Source organism: Callithrix jacchus, chromosome 10 (assembly GCF_049354715.1).
Source record: "Callithrix jacchus isolate 240 chromosome 10, calJac240_pri, whole genome shotgun sequence".
NCBI classification, from domain to species: Eukaryota; Metazoa; Chordata; class Mammalia; order Primates; family Cebidae; genus Callithrix; species Callithrix jacchus.
This window is the reverse complement of record NC_133511.1, coordinates 114,041,452-114,065,792: the sequence shown is the minus strand read 5'-3', so window position 1 is coordinate 114,065,792 and position 24,341 is coordinate 114,041,452. Positions and strand designations below refer to the sequence as shown.

General features: G+C 33.9%; 1 protein-coding gene and 1 pseudogene across 1 annotated transcript; one reads left to right on the top strand and one right to left on the bottom strand.

The window, feature by feature from the left end:
• The first annotated feature begins 4,323 nt into the window (after window positions 1–4,323).
• On the top strand, window positions 4,324–5,378 carry LOC100406266 (olfactory receptor 8H1). The gene has a single exon (XM_078339174.1). It carries the CDS (start codon window positions 4,324–4,326, stop codon window positions 5,260–5,262), a length of 939 nt encoding a protein of 312 aa, XP_078195300.1. The 3' UTR covers window positions 5,263–5,378.
• A 12,570-nt stretch (window positions 5,379–17,948) lies between these two features.
• Window positions 17,949–18,999, bottom strand: LOC100405898 (olfactory receptor 5T1-like; annotated as a pseudogene).
• Window positions 19,000–24,341: the final 5,342 nt, after the last annotated feature.

Here is a 24,341-nt window from a genome sequence, read left to right as displayed (position 1 = left end):
CATAGCCTACTTTATCTCCCATCATTCTCTCTTCTAGTTGCTCTGCACGCACCTTCCCTCTAGATCCTGTAACACAGGTCTTTTCAGGATAAGCCTTGCTTTTTCTCCAGTCATTCCTTCTACCTCACTCTCCCAGCACTCTTGATGGTTCCCACATCAGATGATTAATTGTAGTCTTCGAAACTAAGTCTCTGGCAGTAACCTACTGTGTGAAATAGTCCAGATATCTTCTTCCTTTTTTAATGTGCTGAGCAAAGACACTCAATTTAAAATATGTTCACTGTATCAGGCTTCAGATAAAGATACTTAGTTTTGGTTCTGTCTGTTTAATAAGTGGTGCCTTTGTAATGTTTCTGTTAACCATTTGTATTCCTTGAGTTTCTGTTCTATTTCACCAACTATTAGACAACTTTTTGCATCAAAAGTTATAAAAATATTATTTTATAAACTTGATTTATTTCAAAAATATGTCAACAAATTCTGAAGAAACAAATTAGTGAAAATAAAATAAATTCAATAAAATTGATTTTTGATATCATAGGGATTCTGACTCTCTCATAGCTATATATTAAAAGCCCATTAAAAAGGAATTTGAAGTTTATCTGTTACTTGAAGTAACTAATGTAGCATGGCTAGGATCTTGCACAGTTGTTTTTTAAAATAGGGGATGAGCAGGATGGGTAGAAAAGCTATCTAAAATAATAGCTAAAGAACATATACAAAAAACTGCATTTTAGGAAAGAATGTATAGAAATATTAATATTATAAAATAAAAATATAATAGGTAACTGTATGACTAATTTTATATTTATTCATGGTAATAAATGCATCTAAAAAAACAAAGATTATCAGAGTGAATCAAAATACAAAATCTGGTATATTATTTTGCTTACATACTTTTTACTAAAATAAAGTGATGTAAGACAGCAGACAAAGTGACTAATTTTATAGAACATTGTTTTCACTCTTTCATTTCTCTGAATCTCATTTTCTCCTAGTATTTTTATGGCTCTCTATTTTACTTATTTCAGTATGGTCCTCTCACTGAAGACTTCCTTAAAAATTATTTTTTCAGAGAGAAAGCTCAAAAGTCTCCATGCACTGTCTGTACTTTGTTTTTCTTCACAATGCTCTTACCACATAGTCATCCTTGTCATTCTTGCAACTTTCTGGACATCCTCTGCACAGGCCTTCACTCTGACATGCCCCCTGCCCTGGTGTGGAACACTTTCCTACAATATACCTACATGACTAGGTACCTTTGTCAAGTCTTGGCTCAACTGTCACTTTTTATTGAGATCTACTTTGACCTCCCTTTTGGTTGCTTCCTCATGTCCCTGCTTCTGAATGATCCACCACTTCCATGTCCTATGCCGTCTAACATTTCCTTTGTTTTATTTACAGTGCATTTGAACTTCTAATATGTTGTATCACTGATTCTTGTATTTATTTCTGTTTCCACCTGTTGATAATTTATAATCTATGAATACTGTAACAGAAAAAAACAGACTTACATACCGACATTTGAATCTTTCCCAGAATCCATGAGAAATTTATACTAGTTGAATAAAAGTAATTCCTAAATTCACAAAGCTTAAAGCAGTCATGACCCCAGTGCAATGCAATTTAAAAATAAACACCAGGTGCGGTGGCTCACACCTGCAATCTCAGCACTTGGGAGGCCAAGGTAGGCAGATTACTTGAAGTCAGGAGTTTGAGACCAGCCTGGCTAACATTGTGAAACCCCGTCTCTACCAAAAAGATATAAAACTTAGCCAGATGTGGTGGCACACACCTGTAGTCCTAGTTACTAGGGAGGCTGAGGGAGGAGAATCACTTGAACCCAGGAGGCAGAGGCTGCAGTGAGCCAAGACCATGCCACTGCACTCCAGCCTGGGCAACAGAGTGACACTCCATCTCTAAAAATAAATAAATAGATAAGCATCAATCAATAAATCAATCAAAATTTATAACATAAAACTAATTTTTACTAAAAATTTTTAAATGAATTCTAAATTATTAGCATGCTTCCTTCTAGACTCACGTTTACATTTACATGAAAATTGATTTCATTTTAATGACAGCACAAAATTCACATTAATATTTTACTCTGATTCACATTGCGTTTTGTTGCAGACTCTTCCTTTGCTTCCTCAAATTGGGCAAATAGTACTCAGTACAATATTTCAGCTACATTTCTATATTTTAATTTTAATTTATATTTAACAAAAAAATGACCTGATTATATATGGAAGAAGTAAGTTTTGAGCAACTAAATTAATTATAAAACATTTATTGGTCTCAGGGCTGATTTTGTCTTTCTGCTCTCACTTTTATTTCATAAAATTTTTTAAAGTACATGAGAATAGCAAAAAAATTGCACAAATATTGCAGGTAGATGAATTAGTCAACATTGGCAAATTACAATGAATAATCTGCACTATTTTTTTGGCAATGCTTCAAAATGTCTTATGAGGCATCAGCCAATAGATGAACCATAGAATTGTGGGGTTTATAAAAGTTTAACATAGTTCATGGTATGGCATAAAATTTTGGTTATTAAATGGTTAAAATACACTGAATATATAGTATAATTATTATACAACCTATACGTTTATGTACAAATAAACATTGAGTACACAAAGGAAAAAAATAGAAAAAATTTTAATGTTGACAAAATGTTAACAACAGTTTTGACTTTATTCTCTTTTTTGGATTTTGTTATATTCTGATTTTTTTCTAATTAACATGCTTTATTTCTATGGTAGTATCATACTTTTAAATATACAAAATTTTAATTATAAAAACTGTATTATTCCATCTTTGATGATGTCAGTCATAGAGTAACTGTTTTCCTGGAAATGGCTTCTCCACCACCCCAGAAAAAATTGAGAACATCACAAGAAAAGGCCAACCCATAATTTTCTTCATTTACGTGGCTTCTAAGGTAAAAAGGGAAACCTTTGTGCAATATTTAACATGGCTGCATTTAGTCCTTGAACTTTTGTCCTTGGAAACATGCCAAGCAACCTTCCTTGGCAAATGGTCCTCAGGTATTACCAAAAGGTTCATTATCATCAGCCTCTAATATATGAGGTCCTCTGGAATTATCAGAGTGAGGGAAAGAATAATCTCCTTATGGTCACAGTGGCTGCCAGGATGCTTTAACAGGTAACTTATTGGTAGTCTTTCCATTCGACCAGGACCTAAACAAACTTTATAGGTTGGTTTATCTTAACTCAGACTAAAACATAATGAATGCACAAAAATGTAAAAACAACTTATCTCAAGGAAAACAAGTATTATAGAAATTTTCATCTCCTTAGTTTTCATATTTTATTTATAACAAAAATTTGAGATTAACAAATTTTCAGACAGATAATATAAGAAGAAAACTTTTTCATAAATTTTGACTTACACACAGTAAGTATTATTCTCAAAATTGGAAGATTTTGTTTCATATTTTATTTCAGATGAAATAGAATGGGGGCTTTATCAGAATAATATATTAATACATACATGTATCATTATTTAGCCTTTACCCTAAGTAATGCCAGGGCTTGTGAAACAAATGTAGAATTGATAGAATCAGAGTCTAAGAGCAAAGTACATATTTTAAAAACAAAATTTTTGGAAGATATTAGATTTTGATTAGTTAAGTCAGGAAAATGTCACATTTTTATAAATTAATACTTACATGTCATCTATAATTTTAATGCAGTCTACTAAAATCCCCAAGGGTGAAATTTGTTGAAAATTAATATTAAATAGTATTGGAAGCAAAAGGGCAGTAAATAATATAATAAAACTCTTTACTCTCATTTTTTATTACATGTCTATCTCCTTTCTCAACTTTCTGAAATTATTTATAAACAAGAGTGTAGAATTATAAGCCTTCTCACTGAAGTTAAGACATCTTGGTAGATTCAGCATCAAAATGTAACTGATCTGACTTGGATACATAACTCAAAGCTTCTATACTCTTTTTTTCTCATCTAAAATTTGTGGATAATAATAGTATTGATGGTATAATATTTTCATGTGGATAAAATGTGTCAATAAAAGAAGGCATTCAGAACAATGTCAGGTTCATTCGAATTATGCAATATGTTACATTTTCCTTATATGCAAATGTTAATTTCTACTTATAACTATATTGGCAGTAAAATTAGTTTCTTTAGCCATATTCTGTAAATTTATTATCAATTTGTAAAACACTAAACTAATTATTAAATGCTAGGTCATTCCTATAAACAGAAACCTTTTAAAGTCGTTCCTGTTAAGTATCAACTTTGGTTTCTCAGCAGTTTAAAGCAGTTGAGCATGATGAGTAGAAGGAATAACACGAATGTGCCTGACTTCATCCTAATGGGACTGACGGATTCTGAAGAGATCCAGCTGGCTCTCTTTATCGTATTTCTCCTGATATATCTAATTACTGTGCTGGGGAACGTGGGGATGATATTGATAATCCGCCTGGACCTCCGGCTTCACACTCCCATGTATTTCTTTCTCACTCACCTGTCATTTATTGACCTCAGTTACTCAACTGTCATCACACCTAAAACCTTAGCGAACTTACTGACTTCCAACTATATTTCCTTCAGGGGCTGCTTTACCCAGATGTTCTTTTTTGTCTTCTTGGGAGCTGCAGAATGTTTTCTTCTCTCCTCAATGGCCTATGATCGCTATGTAGCTATCTGCTGTCCTCTACACTACCCAGTTATTATGTCCAATAGGCTCTGCCACACTCTCGTCACTGGGCCCTATATGATTGGCTTTATCAACTCCTTTGTCAATGTGTTTTGCATGAGCAGACTGCACTTCTGTGAATCAAATGTAGTTCATCACTTTTTCTGTGACACGTCCCCAGTTTTAGCTTTGTCCTGCACGGACACATACGACATTGAAATCATGATATACATTTTAGCTGGTTTCACCCTGATGGCATCCCTTATCACAATATCTGCATCCTATGCGTTCATTCTCTCTACTATCCTGAAAATTAATTCCATTTCGGAAAAGCAGAAAGCTTTCTCTACTTGTGCCTCTCATCTCTTGGGAGTCACCATCTTTTATGGAACTATGATTTTTACTTATTTAAAACCAAGAAAGTCTTCTTCCTTGGGAAGAAATCAAGTGGCTTCTGTGTTTTATACTATTGTGATTCCCATGCTGAATCCACTTATTTATAGTCTTAGAAACAAAGAAGTGAAAAACGCTTTTATTAGAGTCATGCAGAGAAGAGAGGACTCCAGGTAATTAAAAGAGCGGGAATGCTGAACATTTAACTCATGTTTTCTTTCTTTCATATTCGGTATTTTCTTGGTCTGTCTAGCAAAACAATTGAATCCTTTATTATTTTTTTTTTCATTTCTGTTGGGCTACCCTTTGCTTGACTAAACATAAACGTTTCAAGGTGTATGTTTTTAGAAATTAAAATCGTAATTAGAAATCATAATGTGTGTCATATTTACAGTCTAATATATGTTTTTAAAAGAAACTGATGTAAAAAATAAGAAAATATGGTTGTCCTTTAAAATTAAATAACACAAATTCCTATGCAGACTTCAGTTGGAGGTAAATTTATTATGGAAAAGAACTATTTGGGCACAATCACAACAGTTTCCGAAGTTATTTCATTTATTATATGGGGAAGACTTCTAACAGAGGCTTTAGGAGTACTATTTTGAAACAAAGTTTTCCAAGAGTTAGATCCTAAGTATGCTACATTTTTAGCTACATAACCCAGAATATGTTACCTAAAATTTAAGACTTTATTTACTTAAGTGAACGAGATATATAATAACTCCAAATTTGATCAGAGGGTAGTTGTAAAGTATTCAAGGTGACAATAATCAATGCTGCCCATTATCATTAGAAGACTTGCATTTCTGCCCAATGCCTTTTTTGAAGAATATTTGTTTGTGTCTTACACATTAATTTTGGTTAATTTAATTGACAGACACACAAGCAACTAAAAAGGAAAACAATGTTAGCAGTTCACAATTTGGGATTTAGGAAGTAAAATTTTTCAATAAAATTAAAACAGCATATATTATAGAAAAATAGCATATATTATGTTGGAGAAAAGCTAGTTTGAAAGTATTATAAAGAATTAAGGAAAATAGAAACCCTCAAAATATTGAGTTTTGGCTCTTTATGGAATAGCTATTCTTTTGTTTATTTATTTTTCTAATAAATTTTCAGTTTAAGGAAAACTAATACTGAATGCTGCACAGGTTCTTCTAGGTCAATAGCTTTGAATATGTGCATATACATAATATATGTAAACAAAATTTCTTTAACTTTCTAAGTACTGATTTTCAGCTTTCTCTATCCATTTATGAATTTAACACTGGATAATCTCTTTGTCATCAATAACACTAATATAAATCTTTTCTTGGTACATGAGCAAAATCAAGACCCATTTCACAATGTTTAGGACTAGAAATATAAACTCACCAAGATGAAAATCTACATGCAATGATATCTCTTTTGCATGTTAAACATTTGAAAACTTGATTTTTGTAATGTGTCAAACTGTTTATTTGTTAAAATTCTGTGTTTTTTAAAATCATTGCCTCCTGATATCTACAGGTTTATTTTAGTTTTAAAAACAAATCCTTTCATTAAATGCTTTATTCATTTATTTTACATTTCTGAATACAGAAAAGTTGTAAAGCAAAGAGTTGAGGATGAATTCAGATGTTGTAACATCCCATAAACTTTAGTCAGGTACAATGCTAAAATGTCTTTTATTTTTTAATTTTTCTTTTACACATTCTATTTATTTATTTATTTATGCTATTTATTTATTTATTTTAATTTGTTTATTATACTTTAAGTTATGGAGTTTATGTGCAGAACATGCAGGTTTGTTACATAGGTATATGCGTGCCATGGTGGTTTGCTGCATCCATCCCCCCATCATCTACATTAGGTATGTCTCCTAATGTTATCCCTCCCCAATCCCCCCACCCCCTGTTATCTTTCCCCTAGTCCCCCACACCCTGACAGGCCCCGGCGTGTGATGTTTCCCTCCCTGTGTCCATGTGTTCTCATTGTTCAACACACCCTTATGATTGAGAATATGTGCTGTTTGGTTTTTCTGTTCTTGTGTCAGTTTATTGAGAATGATGGTTTCCAGCTTCAACCATGTCACTGCAAAGGACATGAACTCATCTTTTTTATAGCTGTATAGTATTTGTGGTGTATATGTGCCACATTTTCTTTATCCAGTCTATAATTGATGGGCATTTGGGTTGGTTCCAAGTCTTTGCTATTGTGAACAGTGCCACAATAAACATATATGTACATGTGTCTTTATAATAGAATAATTTATAATCCTTTGGGTATATACCCAGTAATGAGATTGTAATGGTATTTCTATTTCTAGATCCTTGAGGAATCACCACACTGTCTTCCACAATGGTTGAACTAATTATACTATCACCAATAGTGTAAAAGTGTTCCTGTTTCTCCATATCCTCTCCAGCATCTGTTGTCTACTGATTTTTTAATGATCACCATTCTAACTAGTGTGAGATGATATCTCAATGTGGTTTTGATTTGCATTTCTCTAATGACCGGTGATGATGAACATTTTTTTAAATGTATGTTGGTTGCATGAATGTCTTCTTTTGAGAAGTTTCTGTTCATCTTCTTTGCCCACTTTTTGATGGGGTTGTTTTTTTTCTGGTAATTTTTAAAGTTTTTTTATAGATTCTATAATCTACAGAGAATCAACTCATCTGCCAGATGGGTAGATGGCAAAATTTTTTCCCATGCTGTTGGTTGCCTGTTCACTCTAATGATAGTTTCTTTTGCTGTGTAGAAGCTCTGGAGATTAATCAGATTCCATTTGTCTATTTTGACTTTTGTTGCCATTGCTTTTGGTGTTTTAGTCATGAAGTCCTTCCCTATGCCTATCTCTTGAATAGTATTGCCCAAGTTTTCTTCTATGGTTTTTATGGTGTTAGGTCTTATATTATTTTAGAAGCTATTTTCCATTTTCCAAGTATTTGACTATTTTAATTTAAACTTTTGTAACAGTTACTAAATTGTTTTTATTCAAGCAATATTTTTTTATCTTTTGTAATTTGTTTTCTTTATAAAATTGTTTTTGATTTTTTAAATGCTTTATTAATGTTAAAAAAAGAGTGTAACCTTCATTTTAAGGGTTAATATTTTGATACTTTTTCACTCATTCAAACTGTCAACTAATTTATTCAGATATTTTTTATGTATATCATTTCCTCTACTTTCTTAATTTATTTCAAAACTACACCTTATCAAATTATAATGCTACATAAAATTATTATGATTTAACTTTTTCTTTGATATCCATATTGTCCAGAATATGTGTTTATAATTTCCTCTATTTGTTTTCATTTGCAATTAGAAATAAGCATTTAATAGACATTTATTGTTTAATAATATTAAATGCATGATGTAATTTCATATATTTACAGAATCTTTTTATTTTTCTAGTCATTTTTATAAGCTATGGTTTTATCTTGCTTTCCTTTAGGTCTGCTTCTGTAATTTAGGAAATCGATTGTGCCAATTTGTGTTGTAAAGTTGGTCTACAGAATGTATAACTTTGTAGACAACACTTATGCTGAGAAATTGCTTAAATTCTCATTTAATTAGGACGACCCTATCTTATTCATCATATAGGCTAAAATGTATTCACACAATATTATAGAAAAGCATACAATAATCTATGTGCAATATGAAAGATTCAGACTGTTCATATTTGACCTATACTTTCCTATTATATTGGTGTAAAGTATGTTTTATGTAAGATACTATCTAAGACATAGTCCTCTGATTCATAGTGTCATGACAAAATGCCATAAAACATAGATATGAAGAAAAACAGTAAATCACCATAGCAAAATAGGATCAGCTATTTTTGCTTCCAAACAATGATGACTAGATGAAAATAGTAATAAAATATTTTTCTGAGCACTTATCATGTTCAGACAATATTCGATGGGCTTTACATATATAATTGACATACTTTGTCATTATAATTTAACTGCCAGGTTGGTACCAGCAATATGTAAATTTTAATCACGCATTAATGGAAAACCCCATTTACTTGTTCAAGCAAAGACTTACGACTTATCTTGGACTGATGTGATTATTATGTATTGTCTGCCTGTATCAAATTATCTCATATACTCTATAAATATATATCTTATGTACCCACAAAAATGACAAATTAAGAATTAAAAAAAAATAAATAAAACACAGAGGAACTTCATAACTGGGTACACATAGGCTCTAGCTTGAGCTGAAACAAGCATTCAAGCCCGCAATGGGTGGACCTGAGGCCTTTACTTGGCTTAATGTGAGGACAGTGCTCCCTCTCCTGAGGACTCATTTGTATATTCAGCTGATATGATTATGTAATGCTTGTCACCTTTCATTAACTTCTCTTGCAAGCCTACCCACCTAACTTGTTTTTTCAACTCTACATGGGCAGGAGAGGCTTTCTGGAACTATTTCAGATATAGACACACATCTTAGGAGAACAGTCTGAGTGACGGCTTTCTCAGCCACAAGTCAGAGAAGTGGAGAAATCATTTTGAATTCTCGGAATCCAATCACATATTCAGAAAAGGACACTTTTCCCTTTGAAAGTTGCACAGTAAACAGAAGTTCAGCCTGGGAAGCAAATGTACTTCTGATTATTTAAACTGAAATTCTAGAGAGGATGAGACAGTCAGTAGTTTCAAAAACTTCAGTGAGGGAATTTCAGACAAATGCAGAAAAGAAGTGCAAAGTAATATCAAAGTATTATATAAAGTATATTTATATAATACTTTATATTATGTAAAGTATTATATTTATAAAAAGTACATATACTTTATATAATATAAAGTATAAATATAAAATATATTATATAAAGTATATATATTATATAAAGTATAATATCAAGTATTTTATAAATATAATAAAGTATTTTATATTAAATAAAATATATATCCGATAGATATATATCAGAATCTTATTAATGCACTATATCTTGGAAAGCATTTCTCTCTATATATATATGTTATAATATTCTGCAATATTTTATCCACTAAATAAAATGTTGCAATATTTTATCCACTGATTGATTGATGGGCATTTGGGATCCTTTTCTTAACAACAACAACAAAAATCCTTACACCCTATTAAAGGCATTTACAAAATAACAGAGGTTATTAAAAGGCATATGCTGCTGATAAACATTCTCTAGGGCTGTTGATAGAGGATAGTGTGATTTTGGCAGTACTAGCTAAATCTCAAGTGTATAGGTACAGCCCTATTTGCAGAAAAAGCACTCAATAAAGGAAAGAACAGTTTATCAGATGATGGGATGATGCTAGGGAGAGAATTTGTGTTTAATCGGGATACAGGCTTTGATGTTAAAGAAAAAAAAATAATGGATTCAGAAACACAGTGGCCCAACACAACAAGGTATTCTTAAATGTAACCTGCAGAGTTTTCTGTGTTTTATTCTTGTTACTCTGGACCTGACTAGACTTTGTGGGGAGCTGTTTTTGACAACGCAATCCCAGGACACAGATTCTTCTATATTATTGCTCTATTATCTCCCTGATGATTTCTTCTATGTGTTTGAAGAGGGTTAATCTAGTAGTTTGTTCACATTGCAGTCTGAGAGAAAGGTGAGATTTTTTTTGACACTAGGAAGACAATTCCAAAGTTTTTATTCATATGGATGGTTTTTAGGAACACATTAATTTATTAAGTGGACATAGAACTACCCTGGTTACTCATTTCTTCTGATGTGAGCCTCTTTAGAGAATTGTACTTTTTATTTAATTATCAATTTTATTAACAAAATGTTGTTTATAATATTCTTTTTTCCTTTTCATATTTGTGGAGACCAGAGTAAAATACCTTATTTCATTCCTGATATTGGTTATATTTATTTTCTCTCTTCTTGGTGTTGACCCTGGATTATAAAACATGTTTTACATATTACAGTTTACCTAAAATAATCTAGATCACAACTTTTCATGTAAGACCCTTAGGGTAGTATAGTCAGATCTCTCCCATTCATTTTGCTATATTTGTCATAAACTTTACATTTATGTATGGTTTAAACCCAAAACACACAAGCATAATTTTGCTTAATATTTATTTCTTAAAGCAATTAAAATGTCAAATATTTTTTATTTTTTATTTTCAGTTATACATTTTTGGTGCTATTTCTTTATTTGTATGAAGCCATGTTTCCTTCTATTATACTTAGTGCACAAGTCTGCTGATCATCAATTATTTCAGCATAAGTGTGAGCTGGGCATGTGTGTAAGCCTGTGTGTGTATGTGTGTTTATTTTCCTAAAAATAGCCTTCATTTAGTTTGAGTTTTTTGTATCTATCCTTACTGAGATCCTCTGACCTTCTTGGACCAGTGATTTGATGGATTTCTTACTTTTGCAAAATTATTCAACATTATATCTTCAAATACTTCTTAAGTTTCATTTCTTCTCCATTATTCTTTTGTATGTTATTAGACTACTTGACATTGCCATGCAGTTCTTGTGTACTTTTTTTTTTTTTATTTTTTATTGGATTTTAGGTTTTCGGGTACATGAGCAGAGCATGCAAGACAGTTGCGTAGGAACACACATGGCAGAGTGCTTTTCTTTCCTTCTCCCCTTCACCCACATTTGGCATTTCTCCCCAGGCTATCCCTCCCCACCTCCCCCTCCCACTGGCCCTCCCCTTTCCCCCCCAATAGACCCCAGTGTTTAGTACTCCCCTTTCTGTGTCCATGTGTTCTCATTTTTCATCACCCGCCTATGAGTGAGAATATGCGGTGTTTCATTTTCTGTTCTTGTGTCAGTTTGCTGAGGATGACGTTCTCCAGATTCATCCATGTCCCTACAAACGACACAAACTCATCATTTCTGATTGCTGCATAATATTTCATGGTGTATATGTGCCACATTTTTCCAATCCAGTCTATTATCAATGGGCATTTGGGTTGATTCCAGGTCTTTGCTATTGTAAACAGTGCTGCAATGAACATTCGTGTACATGTGTCCTTATAGTAGAACGATTTATATTCCAACTTTTTTCTTTAACTTTCTTTCTGTTTGATTAACTTCTATTGGTTAATCTTCCAGTTCACAAATTCTTTCCTTGTCTTTATTAACTCTACTGATAAGTCTGTTGAATGAATGCTTTGTCTCCAATATTGTGAGCATGTGGGGAGTTTGGGGATTTGGGTGGGTGGTCCAACATTTCACTGGACACTTTCTGTAGACGCCCTCTGAGGAAATTGCTGGCATATTAATGCATATTCTTTACTCTCTCCGCTATAACTTTTATTCCTGTAGTTGTCAATGCTCTTAGTCAACACCTATCAGGAACACCTGTAATTGAAAAATTGATGTTATTAGTAAATCTCATAAACACTTGGTAGGGGGCAGCAGAGAAAACCTTAATAGTGAATGTAAATCCTTCCAATCTAGAACTTTCTGATGTTCTCAATAGCACACACTTGGCTTTAAGTTGGTTGGTTTGTTTTTTAATTTAGCTGATTTATTCCACCTTGCCTATGTGATGGCCACATTTTTCCCTCGTCCTTTGCCAAAAGTGAAACAGTTAATGTGTCTTACTTCCTCTTGGAGGGGGCTTACCTCTGCTTAGAATTGATATTATTTAGATGAATGCAGCCTCAGCTCCATGACAGATTCATAAAAATTATGATTTTATAGATTAACTGGATTGTTTTAAATAGGGTGCAAGCAACCTTCTTTGCAGCTTTCTACATCCTATGTGGAAATAAAAGTTCTATATATCCTTTAAATCCTCTTCATTGCTATGCCTTAAATCCACTTACCCATGTAATATCTCATTCCACCTTGAAATTGTAGTGGAATCTCATAATTGCTCCAGATATAACTGATCACATCTACTCTGTTCTTACATTGTTTATTTACTTGCCTCTGCTTTTTTCCTTTTTTTCTCTCCTTTCTTTCTTTCCTTTTTTCTCTTTATCTTATTGATCACTGAAACTCAAAACCTGTCACCACTTTACATCTCAATGAAAAGAATAAATTAGCAAGTTCAGTAAACCAGTCTCCAATATTTTTAAGTGCATTCTTTTTCTCTTATTTCTGTCATTGGCTGTATGAAAACTGTTAACGTTTCCTAAGGTGTTGTCTAGAGGCAGAAAAAATAAGTTGGTAAAGTGAAGATCAGCCAATTCTTTCAAAGCATATATAATAAGCTTTAAAAAGCTGTAGCTAGGCAAATTAGGCTTGAGTCCTCACAACACTCTTAAGAGCCATGTGGCATTGAGCAAATTATTTACAGTTTAGGTGCACTGTTTCTTCATCTGTAATAAAAGGTAATACTACAACCACTTGGAGTAGTTATGAGTATTACATGAGTTAATAATTGTAAAACATTTATATGAGTGTCCATTGCTTCATAAGCAGCACATAAGTATTACTGTTGAAAGGGAGGGAACTTTCCTCTACTCTTCTGGAGTTCCTAAGTCTGAAAATAAAACTGACAAAGACAGATTAACAAGAGAGAGAATACAAATTTATTTAATAAAATTTTATGTGAAATGGGAGCCTGCAGAAATGGCAATCCAGAGATACAGGGAAAATTGTCTAGTTTTGTGCATAGGTTCAGTGAAGAATGACAGCTCTGTAGAAATGGGACTGAATAAAAGGACATAATCTGATGGCAAAAGACTGTGGGAGGAGAGTAACCTAGCAAGCCCTGTGTTCAGATTCTTCTTTGCATCTGTGTAGCATTTCCTTTTTTTAGGTATAGAACAGGACCCTTCTGGAATGTGGGTCTATGACCAACTTTCAGATAACACAGACCAGATAATTTCTTTTCAATGAGTGCCTACACTGAAATTAGAAGGTCAGAGTGATTTTTTTTGGGGGGGGGGCTTGCTTTGGAGAAAGGAATTCTATTTTCTATGACTCACCATGTGGGAGAGAAACTCCAGTTTTTAAGGCTTGCCTTGGGAGAAAAGGGGAAGCAGAAGAAAGGAAAGTAGAAGAAAGTCAAAAAAACCTAGATTCTGAAGTCTTTTCAATCTTATTTGGTTCAAAGCACTCAGCATCCAAGGTACCATACTTCAAGGTATGGTGTTCTGAGCCCCAACACTTCCCCCATCTGAAACTTTATTGAAATTTTTAAAACTTCAGACCTGAGCTAGTGGTTGTGGAGAGGAGAATCAAGTTGGAATATGAATAGCAAAACATCTGCAAAAAGACAGAAGATATACACTATAATGATAATAAACAGAAAAGAACAAACCTAAGCACACTGAACACTCTAAGCACATGAGAACATATCTAACTCATTCATTAACTCATCATTAAGTCAATAAATATTTTTTGTCAATAAACTACTTTTTCTAGGTGTTCTTTTATACTTTGGAGATATAATTCTGACATCAAACAGACACAATACCTGTCTTTATGAAAGTTACAATATCAGCATAGCGGTAGATCTAAATACAAACTATTAAGTGATAAGAAAAAGAGGCCCCATGGGAATAGAGGAAGTCAAAAGGATATTTTTTGAGAGAAAAGTAATCGAACTGAGATACACTGAGTAAAGTTTTATTAAATTGAAAGTTAAATATACCACTCTGCCATATTAGCCTGAACAAATAGAAGATCGTGGGAGATTTTATGCCCACTATTAAGTTTCAGCAATACTAGGATAGCAACCAGACCTAACAGACATCTACAGACTCTCCACTCCAAATCCACAGAATATACATTTTTCTCAGCACCACATTACACTTACTCTAAAATTGACTACATAATTAGAAGTAAATCACTCCTCAGCAAATGCAAAAGAACAGAAATCATAACAACTAGTCTCTCAAACCACAGTGCATTCAAATTAGAAGTCAGGATTAAGAAACTCACTCGGAACTGCACAACATGGGAACTGAACAAACTGCTTCTGAATGACTGCTGGATAAATAATGAAACAGAAATAAAATTGTTCTTTGAAACCAATGAGATGAAGATACAACCTACCAGAATCTCTGGGACAGATTTAAGGCGGTGTCTAGAGGGAAATTTATAGCAATAAATGCCCACGTGAGAAGCAAGGAAAGATGTAAAATCCACACCCTTTCCTCAAAATTAAAAGAGCTAGAGAAACAAGATTGAACAAATTCAAAAGCTGGCAGAAAGCAAGAAATAATTAAAATCAGAGCAGAACTGAATGAGATAGAGGGGCCCCAAACCCTTCAAAAAATCAGTAAATCCAGGAGCTGGTTTTTGAAAAATTCAACAAAATAGACCGCTAGCCAGACTAATAAAAAAGAAAAGAGAGAAGAATCAAATAGATGCAATAAAAAATAGTGAAGGGGATATCACCATCAATTCCACAGAAATACAAACTACCATCAAAGATTACTACAAACAACTTTATGCACATAAACCAGTAAATCTAGAATAAAATGAATAAATGCCTGAACACTTACACCCTCCTAAGACTAAACCAGAAAGAAGTTGCATCCCTGAATAGACCAATAACAAAGTCTAAAGTAGAGGCAGCAATTAATAGCCTACCAACGAAAAAAAATCCAGGTCCAGATGGGTTCACAGCCGAATTCTACCAGACATACAAAGAGGAGCTGATACCATTCCTTCTGACATGATTCCAAACAATACAAAAAGAAAGAATCCCCCCTAACTCATTTTATGAGACCAACATCATCCTGATACCAAAACCCGGGAGAGACACACTAAAAAAGAAAATTTCAGGCCAATATCCATGATGATCATTAATGCCAAAACCTTCAATAAAATACTGGCAAACCAAATCCAGCAGCACATCAAAAAGCTTATCCATCACAATCAAGTTGGCTTCATCCCTGGGATACAAGACTGGTTCAACATACACACATCTATAAACGTAATCCATCATATAAATAGAACTAAAGATAAAAACCACATGATTATCTCAACAGATGCAGAGAAGGCCTCTGACAAAATTCAACAGTCCTTTATGCTAAAAATTCTTAATAAACTAGGTATTAATGGAACCTATCTCAAAATAATAAAAGCTATTTACAACAAACCCACAGCCAATATCATACTGAATGGGCAAAACTAGAAGCATTCCCTTTGAAAACTGGCACTAGACAAAAGTGCCCTCTCTCACCATTCCAATTCAACATAATATTGAAAGTTCTAGCCAGAACAATCAGTCAAGAAAAAGAAATAGAGGATATTCAAGTAAAAAAAGTGGAAGTCAAATTTTGTCTCTATTTATAGATGACATGATTGTGTATTTAGAAGACCCCACTATCTCAGCCCAAAATCTCCTTAAGATGATAAGCAACTTCAGCAAAGTCTCAGAGTAAAAAAACAATGTGCAAAAATTGCAAGCATTTCTATACACCAATAACAGACAGAGAACCAAATCATGAGCAAACTACCATTCACAATTGCTACAAAAAGAATAAAATACCTAGGAATACAACTAACAAAGAACATGAAGGACCTCTTCAAGGAGAACTATAAACCACTGCTCAAGGACATAAGAAGATACAAACAGATGGAAAAACATTTCATGCTTCTGGTTAGGAACAATCAATATACTGATTCTGCCCAAAGTCATTTATAGATTCAGTGCTATCCCCATCAAGCAACCATTGACCTTCTTCATAGAACTGGAAAAAAACCACCTTAAACTTCATATGGAACCAAAAAAGAGCCCGCATAGCCAAGACAGTCCTAAGCAAAAAGAACAAAGCTGGAGACATCACACTACCTGACTTTAAACAAGGATACAGTAATCAAAACAGTGAGGTACTGGTACCAAAACAGAGACATAGACCAATGGAACAGAATAGAGGCCTCAGAAGCAACAGCACACATAAACATAGTAAAAAGAAAACAGATGACACAGATTTTTCTACATATTAGAACAGCATAGGTACATGGCTACCTATGACCTTTATTTTATAACATCCAAGAAAAACAGAATTATACTAATAAATTAAAATTATTCATTATTGTCTAGGGATAACTCTTGCTAACCAGGCTTTTCCTCAACTGTCATACCACAATAATCATCAAAACAGAAGAATTCTGTGACCCAATGTGTGGGGATTTCTTCCTCCCACACCATGCAGTAGACATCAACTTGGTATCCTCTAATTCAGTTGCAACAGTGTCTATCCAGAGATACTGTCGATTTCCATAGGTTGAGGATTCAGTTCCCCAAAACTAGCACCCCAACAACACTTGAAGTAGAAGCTGATTTGTGTGAGTGTCAGAACCAGAAATAGCAAGGAAAGGAGGAGTATCAGAAGTCCGGATCTCTGAAATTTCTGACCAACCAGCTTCAAGTTGGAGTTCCCATGACCCACTCTTTGGGTTTCATTAAATTACTGAAGCAGCTCACAAAACTCAGGGAAACATATTACTGGCTTATGATAAAGGATATTGCAAAGGATACGGGGGAAGGCATGTGTAGAGAAAGGTATAAGGAAAGGGACGCAAAGCTTCCATACCCTCCCTGACTTTGCCAACCTCTAGGAAGGAATTTCCACCTGTTCTGCTATCCAGAAGCTCAATGAAACCTATCCTCCTAGGTTTTATGGAAGCTTCAAGGTATCAACATCCTTCCCCCAGGGCATAGGGTGGTACTCTCTCATGAGAGAGTCATAAGACTCACAATCAGTAAGGCAAACATTGGAATCCTGCCCTGGGGCAAGTGAAAGGAGGGCAGGAGAAGGTAAAAGCCCTGCCCCTGAGGTCTAAAACATCCAACAAAATAACAAAAGACTGTAACAAAGGCTATGGGAATTATGAGCCAGGAACCCTAGATGAAAACCAACATACATCAAAACATCACAATGACACATCTTGATATCGTGGTAAAGAGTATTAATCACCCTTAACTTTTCAAAATCTATTTTTTAGTATGAAAGTAAACTTTATTGATACCCTGATTTTTTCCAAACATTTTTTTCATTGCCTCTTTTACATCTTTGATCCTCAAACTGTAGATGATGGGATTCAGCATGGGAATCACAGTGGTATAAAATATCGACACTATCATGTCATGCTCCAAAACATAGCTGGAACTTGGTCTCACATACATGAAGAGGATTGTCCCATGATAAATTGACACTCCAGTTAGGTGAGCCCCACAGGTGGAGAAGACTTTTCTCCTCCCTTCCGCAGAATGCATCTTCAGAATGGCCAACAGAATACAAAAATAGGAGATCAGGACAGTCAGGATAGTGACTATCTCAATAAAGCCCACAAAGTAGAAGAGTAGAAGCTGGTTTATGCAAGTGTCAAAACAAGAAATAGCCAGGAGAGGGGGGATATCACAGAAGACATGTCGAATTTCATTGGATCCACAGAAGGATAGGCTAAATGTAGCCACCGTATGTATAGTAGCATGTAAAATGCCAGCAATGTAGGAAGCAGTGACGAGTGGCATGTAGACTCTGGGTGACATGGTCACTGAATACAGGAGCGGGTTGTAGATGGCTACATAGCGATCATAAGCCATTGCAGCCAAGAGAAAGCATTCTGTGGTTCCAAAAGCACAAGCAAGAAACATTTGTGTTGCACATCCAAGAAATAAAATGGATTTATTTTTTGCCAGGAAATTGACCAAGATTTTTGGAGTGACAACTGTAGAACAATAGGCATCCAAGAATGATAAAACACTAAGAAAATAGTACATGGGGTTGTGGAGCCGGAAATCCCCAATGACCAACACAACCAGTCCTGTTTCCTATTAAAGTGAAAATATACATTGCTAAAAATAACAAAAATAGAAAGACTTGCACATCAAATTCTTCTGTGAAGCCCGTTAATATAAACATGGTGACTTCAGTAAAATTGTTCAATTGAAGCTTGTATAAATCCATATGTAAAGGCAATTCTGACATTGTAACTATTATTTATATGTTCTAAAGGCAATAGCCTGTGAAAATAGAGTTCATATCCACTTATATCCTCATGTTTGTTTCTTGGAAAAGCAACATAAAATCCTTGTCAGTGAATGCATAGGTGGTAATAAAACTTGTCCAAACGGGTGCATTACTGTAATTAAATAAATTATTTTATTCAACATGGGCTAAATCTATATTGTAAAAAATATGTCTATTTAATCTGTTTAATTTCCTGTTCATTTTCTATCAAATATACTGCCATCTATTTTTAATATTAAGTTGTTTCAAAATTCATAAAAACTGAATGCTATTCCTAAGTTTTCTAAAGTCTATTGAATGACTTTATTTTTCTCATTTTAAAAATGAGAACAATCATATCTACGTTATAAAACTGGGTTGTATTGAAATGAGAAAAACAATATGTAAGTTATTTAATATTTAAATATGTCCAGATAACTAGAAAATGTCGTAAGTTAGGCTTTCATTAAAATTTGTCATTTGAGGCAGTCTTTCTGACCAAACTATTTCAAACTGTTTTCTTTTTAATTGACAGTTATCCTACCGCATTAGTACTTACAGAATGGTGGCAGACATAAGAGATTGGATTCTAGAGGTAGATACACCTTGTTTACATACCAAAGTAACTTGGTGTTCATTTTTCATTTATTTTCATTTCTGTTTTTCACTTTTCTTTCCTGAAACAAACATCACCAAATTGTACATTTTGGCCTGTGCAGTTTATTTTTAGTCATTATTATTTTTCAAATTTTAACTTAATGCCAATATCAGATGTGTCAGTTTATACAATCATTTGATCATTATGCCTGTGAGGTCCTTGGGTATATTTTTGTGACATATTTATATCAAAAATGAATTATGGTTAGCTTTTTTACTATAATTCTTACATAATTTCTGAAACTTCTTTAAAATGAAAACCATCCAATACAAGTAATACAATTGTTTTTATAAACTATTGCTAAAACAACATACTTATTACTTCCTATCATCCATTTAAAGTATGTGATTAAATTTGTAATACAACTGCACATTAAATAGAATCCTCTTTCTTATATTTAAATAGAAACATATTTTAGTCTTAAATTCAAGTTTAGAGCTTCTTAATATTTTACAAGTGATCAAATTTCTTTTCTCTTACCTTTGGAAATTAACCACTTTCTTACTTCAGGCATGCTATGAATACTGTGCATTTTCATTCTTATACCGGGCCCTTGAGCTCTTGAATTCCACAGGGATGCCCAAAGAAGAAAATACACTAATTCTCTTTAGGAATAGAAAAGTATGATAATTTTTTTTTCTGTAGTGAACAAGTAAATGATCTGGAACATGCATTACATGATTCAAATGATCACATAAACATGCTTTGTATGTAAGTCCAAAATAATCTTCCAGTGGAAAAAAATATGCCTATTACTGAAAAAAAATCCTAATAATACAGGACATAGTGCCAGCTTCTAATTATCTACGTGCTATCAAATTAGTAACTTAAAATTCTCTAAAATCCAGTTTCTTCTTGAAATTATAACCTATGAATTATCTTGAAGTCCTATTATCACATCCATAATGAAATAATATGAAAATGAAACATGACAAAATATATAATCATATGATAAAGGTTAAATGATTAAATCTGACAATGCTTTAATTCAAAATGTTATGAGAGAGATTTAATGCCATTGAAAATTTAATAGATTGGGTGCAGTAGCCCATGCCTATAATGTCAGTACTTTGGGAGGCCAAGGAGGCAGATCATCTGAGGTCAGAAGTTCATGAACAGCCTGGCCAACATGGTGAAACCCTGTCTCTACTAAAAATACAAAAAATTAGCCAGGTGTGGTGGTGAATGCCTGTAATCCCAGCAACTGGGGAGGCTGAAGTGCGAGAATTGCTTGAACCCAAGTGGTAGAGGTTGGCAGTGAGCCAAGACTGCAACACTGCACTCCAGCCTGGGCACAGAGTGAGATGCCAGTCCAACTAAAAAAAAAAAGAAAGAAAGAAAGAAAGAAAAGAAAAGAAAATGTAATAGAGGAGATAAGATATTAATACACATAATTATACTTTAAACTTATAAAGAAGGAATATTAACAGAAGAATTAGGGCAATATACAGATGTTCTTTGTAATAGAACTTTAGACTCAGATATCTGGCAGAGTTAAAGGTCGATTTTTTAAGTTCTGTGAAACCTTTTATATCTTCAAGAATATATATACTAATCTATATACTTTTTTCTCACTATGCACATAAGAAATTCTCCAAAATTGTTGAATAATGCATGGATGATCAAAAGAATGAAATGACAAACTACAGGCTAGGAGACAATATTTGCAAGGATACAAGTGATAAAAGATTGCTATTTAAAATTTACAAAGAACTGTTTAAAATTCATCAATAAGAACACAAACAACCTGATTTAAAAATGAGTCAAAGACCTTAAAAAACAACTTAAAAGGGTCAAAAAGGCCGGGTACAGTGGCACACACCTGTAGTTCCAGCTACTCGGGAGGCTGAAACTAAGACTGAAGAATCACTTGCACCTGGAAGGTGGAGGTTGCAGTGAGCCAAGATTGCACCATCCTACAGAGGGATAGTCTCACTCAAGAATTAAAAAAAAAAAAAAAGTCAACAAATGATTTTAAAAATGGGTCAAAGACACCTCATCAAAGAAGATATACATATGGCATGTAAACATATGAAACAATGCACCACATCATAGGTCATCAGAGAAATGCAAATAAAAACAATGATATACCCCTTCATATCTAGAGTGTCCAAAATCCCAGAACACAGAGAACAGCAAATGCTGGTGAGGATGTGCAGCAACAGAAATTCTCATTCATTGCTGGGGTGAATGCGAAACTCACTTTGCAAGACAGTTTGCAAGCTTCTTACAAAGTTAAATATACTTACAATCCATTAATCATGCTCCTTGGTACTTACCCAAAAGAAATAATATCCACACGAAATTCTACACATGGATATTTACAGAAGCTTTATTTATAATTGCCAAAACTTAGAAGCAACTAAAACGTTCTTCAGTAAGTAAATGTATTAATAAACTGTAGTGTGTCCAGACAATGAAATATCATTCAGCTTAAAAAGAAATGAACTATCAGGCCGGTTGCAGTGGCTCAAGGCTGTAGTCCCAGCACTTTGGGAGGCCGAGGTGACAGGGTCACCCGAGGTTGCAAGTTCGTGACCAGCCTGACCAACACAGTGAAACCCCATCTCTACTAAAAATACAGAAACTAGTCAGGCACAGTGGCACACGCCTGTAATCCCAGATACTCTGGAGGCTGAGGCAGGAGAATCACTTGAACCCGGGAGGCAGAGGTTGCAGTGAGCTGAGATCACACCATTGCACTCCAGCCTTGGCAACAAGAGCCAAACTTTGTCTAAAAAAAAAAAAAGAACTACGAAGTCATAATAAGACATGGATGAAATTCAAAGGCACAGTACTCAGAAAAATAAATTTCCAACACCTAGCGAATGAATAAAACAATTGTAATACATCCATAAAATGGAATACCACTAAGTGATAAGCAGGAATAAAATATAGTTGTCTGGTAGAGCAATGAATCTCAAATTATTTCTTGCTAAGTTGCAAAAGCCAAACTCAAAAAGTTATGCGCATTGTGATTCTATTGATATAATATTCTGGACCAGGCAAAATTGTAACAACAGAAGGCACATCTGTGGTTGTCAGAACTTGGGAGTAAAGGAACATAATTAGCTACAAAGTGATAAAAGGACTTTATAGGATGATAAAAATATTCTATAACTTGATTCGCTTTCATAATTGTGATTATCAAAATTCATATAACTGACACCTATAAATGGTGAATTTTTGTTTACATTAAAACTTTAGAAAACTAGCAATTACATAATTCATCATTGCTTCAGAATAAGTAATAACTAGAGCAATGTTCTGCTTCTTTTTTTTTTCTTTGAGATAGGGTCTCACTCTGTCACCCAGGCTAGAGGGCAGTGGCACAATCTCTCCTGACGGCAACCTCTGCTTCCTGGGTTCAAGTGATTGTCCAGCTTCAGCCTCCCAAGCAGCTGGGACTACAGGCACATGACACCATGATGGACTACTTTTTTGTATATTTCTCTATTTTATTCAATAAAATTTAAAAAAACTTATTTTGTATTGTAACTTTTGTAAGTTCTATAAACCCCTATTAATTTATTGCCCTTAGAATAAGTCTTATCATCTTACTGATTTTTCCATTAATAACATCATTAATCAATGTTTTCTGCGTGTTCATTTTATATTTGTACGGGTCATGGTTTTAACATTTTGAAAATTATAGTTTAATGCTTTCAGGTCTGCCAGTTTCTCTAAAATTCTTAATTCTCTTAATTTTAAATACATTTGTCTTCACATAGTTTCATTCTATCTGCCTTCCTTATGTTTCATAGAGTGAGTACTCTTCTATTTTACAAAATTATTTTTTGTTTAATTTTTTATTACCTACATTTTTGGTTTATCATTCTGAGTTATATAAATAATTTTATGCCCTCCTGATGCCTAGTCATCTCATTTCTGATATATTTCATTTTCTCAAATATTTAGGCATTATCATTTTGTTTAACAATATTTAAGAGATATTTTATAGAGTACTCATTTGATTTATATAGGGTTTTGTTTCATGCCCTGAATATAGTATGTTTTAAAACATTTTTTTTTGTTATTTTCATCCTTTGTATTTTAACTATCATCATATGGAGTTCAATTGCCATCTTCTTGCTCCATCCATGTTTAAATGTGCTGGGCATGTTGACCCTTAGAAGGTACATATGAAGTTGGTGATATATCAAGGTAACGTTTCCATGATTGTGCTGAAGGAATCACTCTCTAGCTTTCATTGTGGCCTAAAAATATTACTGTATAGCTACTTTAGCTCTCAGAGCCAAGCCTAATTTATAATCAGATTCTTCCTGCAGTTCCTTGAGCCCCATAGCTAGTCAGTTCTTGCCTTTCAAAATGATCCTCTACACCTTTCACATTTTGTGTTGCTCTAACAGTGTTCTGAAGCCCACATCTCCCCGAACTCTCCTTTCTTTTTTTTTTTTTTTTTTTTGTTGAGACAGAGTTTCGCTCTTGTTACCCAGGCTGGAGTGCAATGGCGCGATCTTGGCTCACTGCAACCTCCGCCTCCTGGGTTCAGGCAATTCTCCTGCCTCAGCCTCCCGAGTAGCTGGGATTACAGGCACGCGCCACCATGCCCAGCTAATTTTTTTTTGTATTTTTAGTAGAGACGGGGTTTCACCATGTTGACGAGGATGGTCTCGATCTCTTGACCTCGTGATCCACCCGCCTCGGCCTCCCAAAGTGCTGGGATTACAGGCTTGAGCCACCGCGCCCGGCCCTC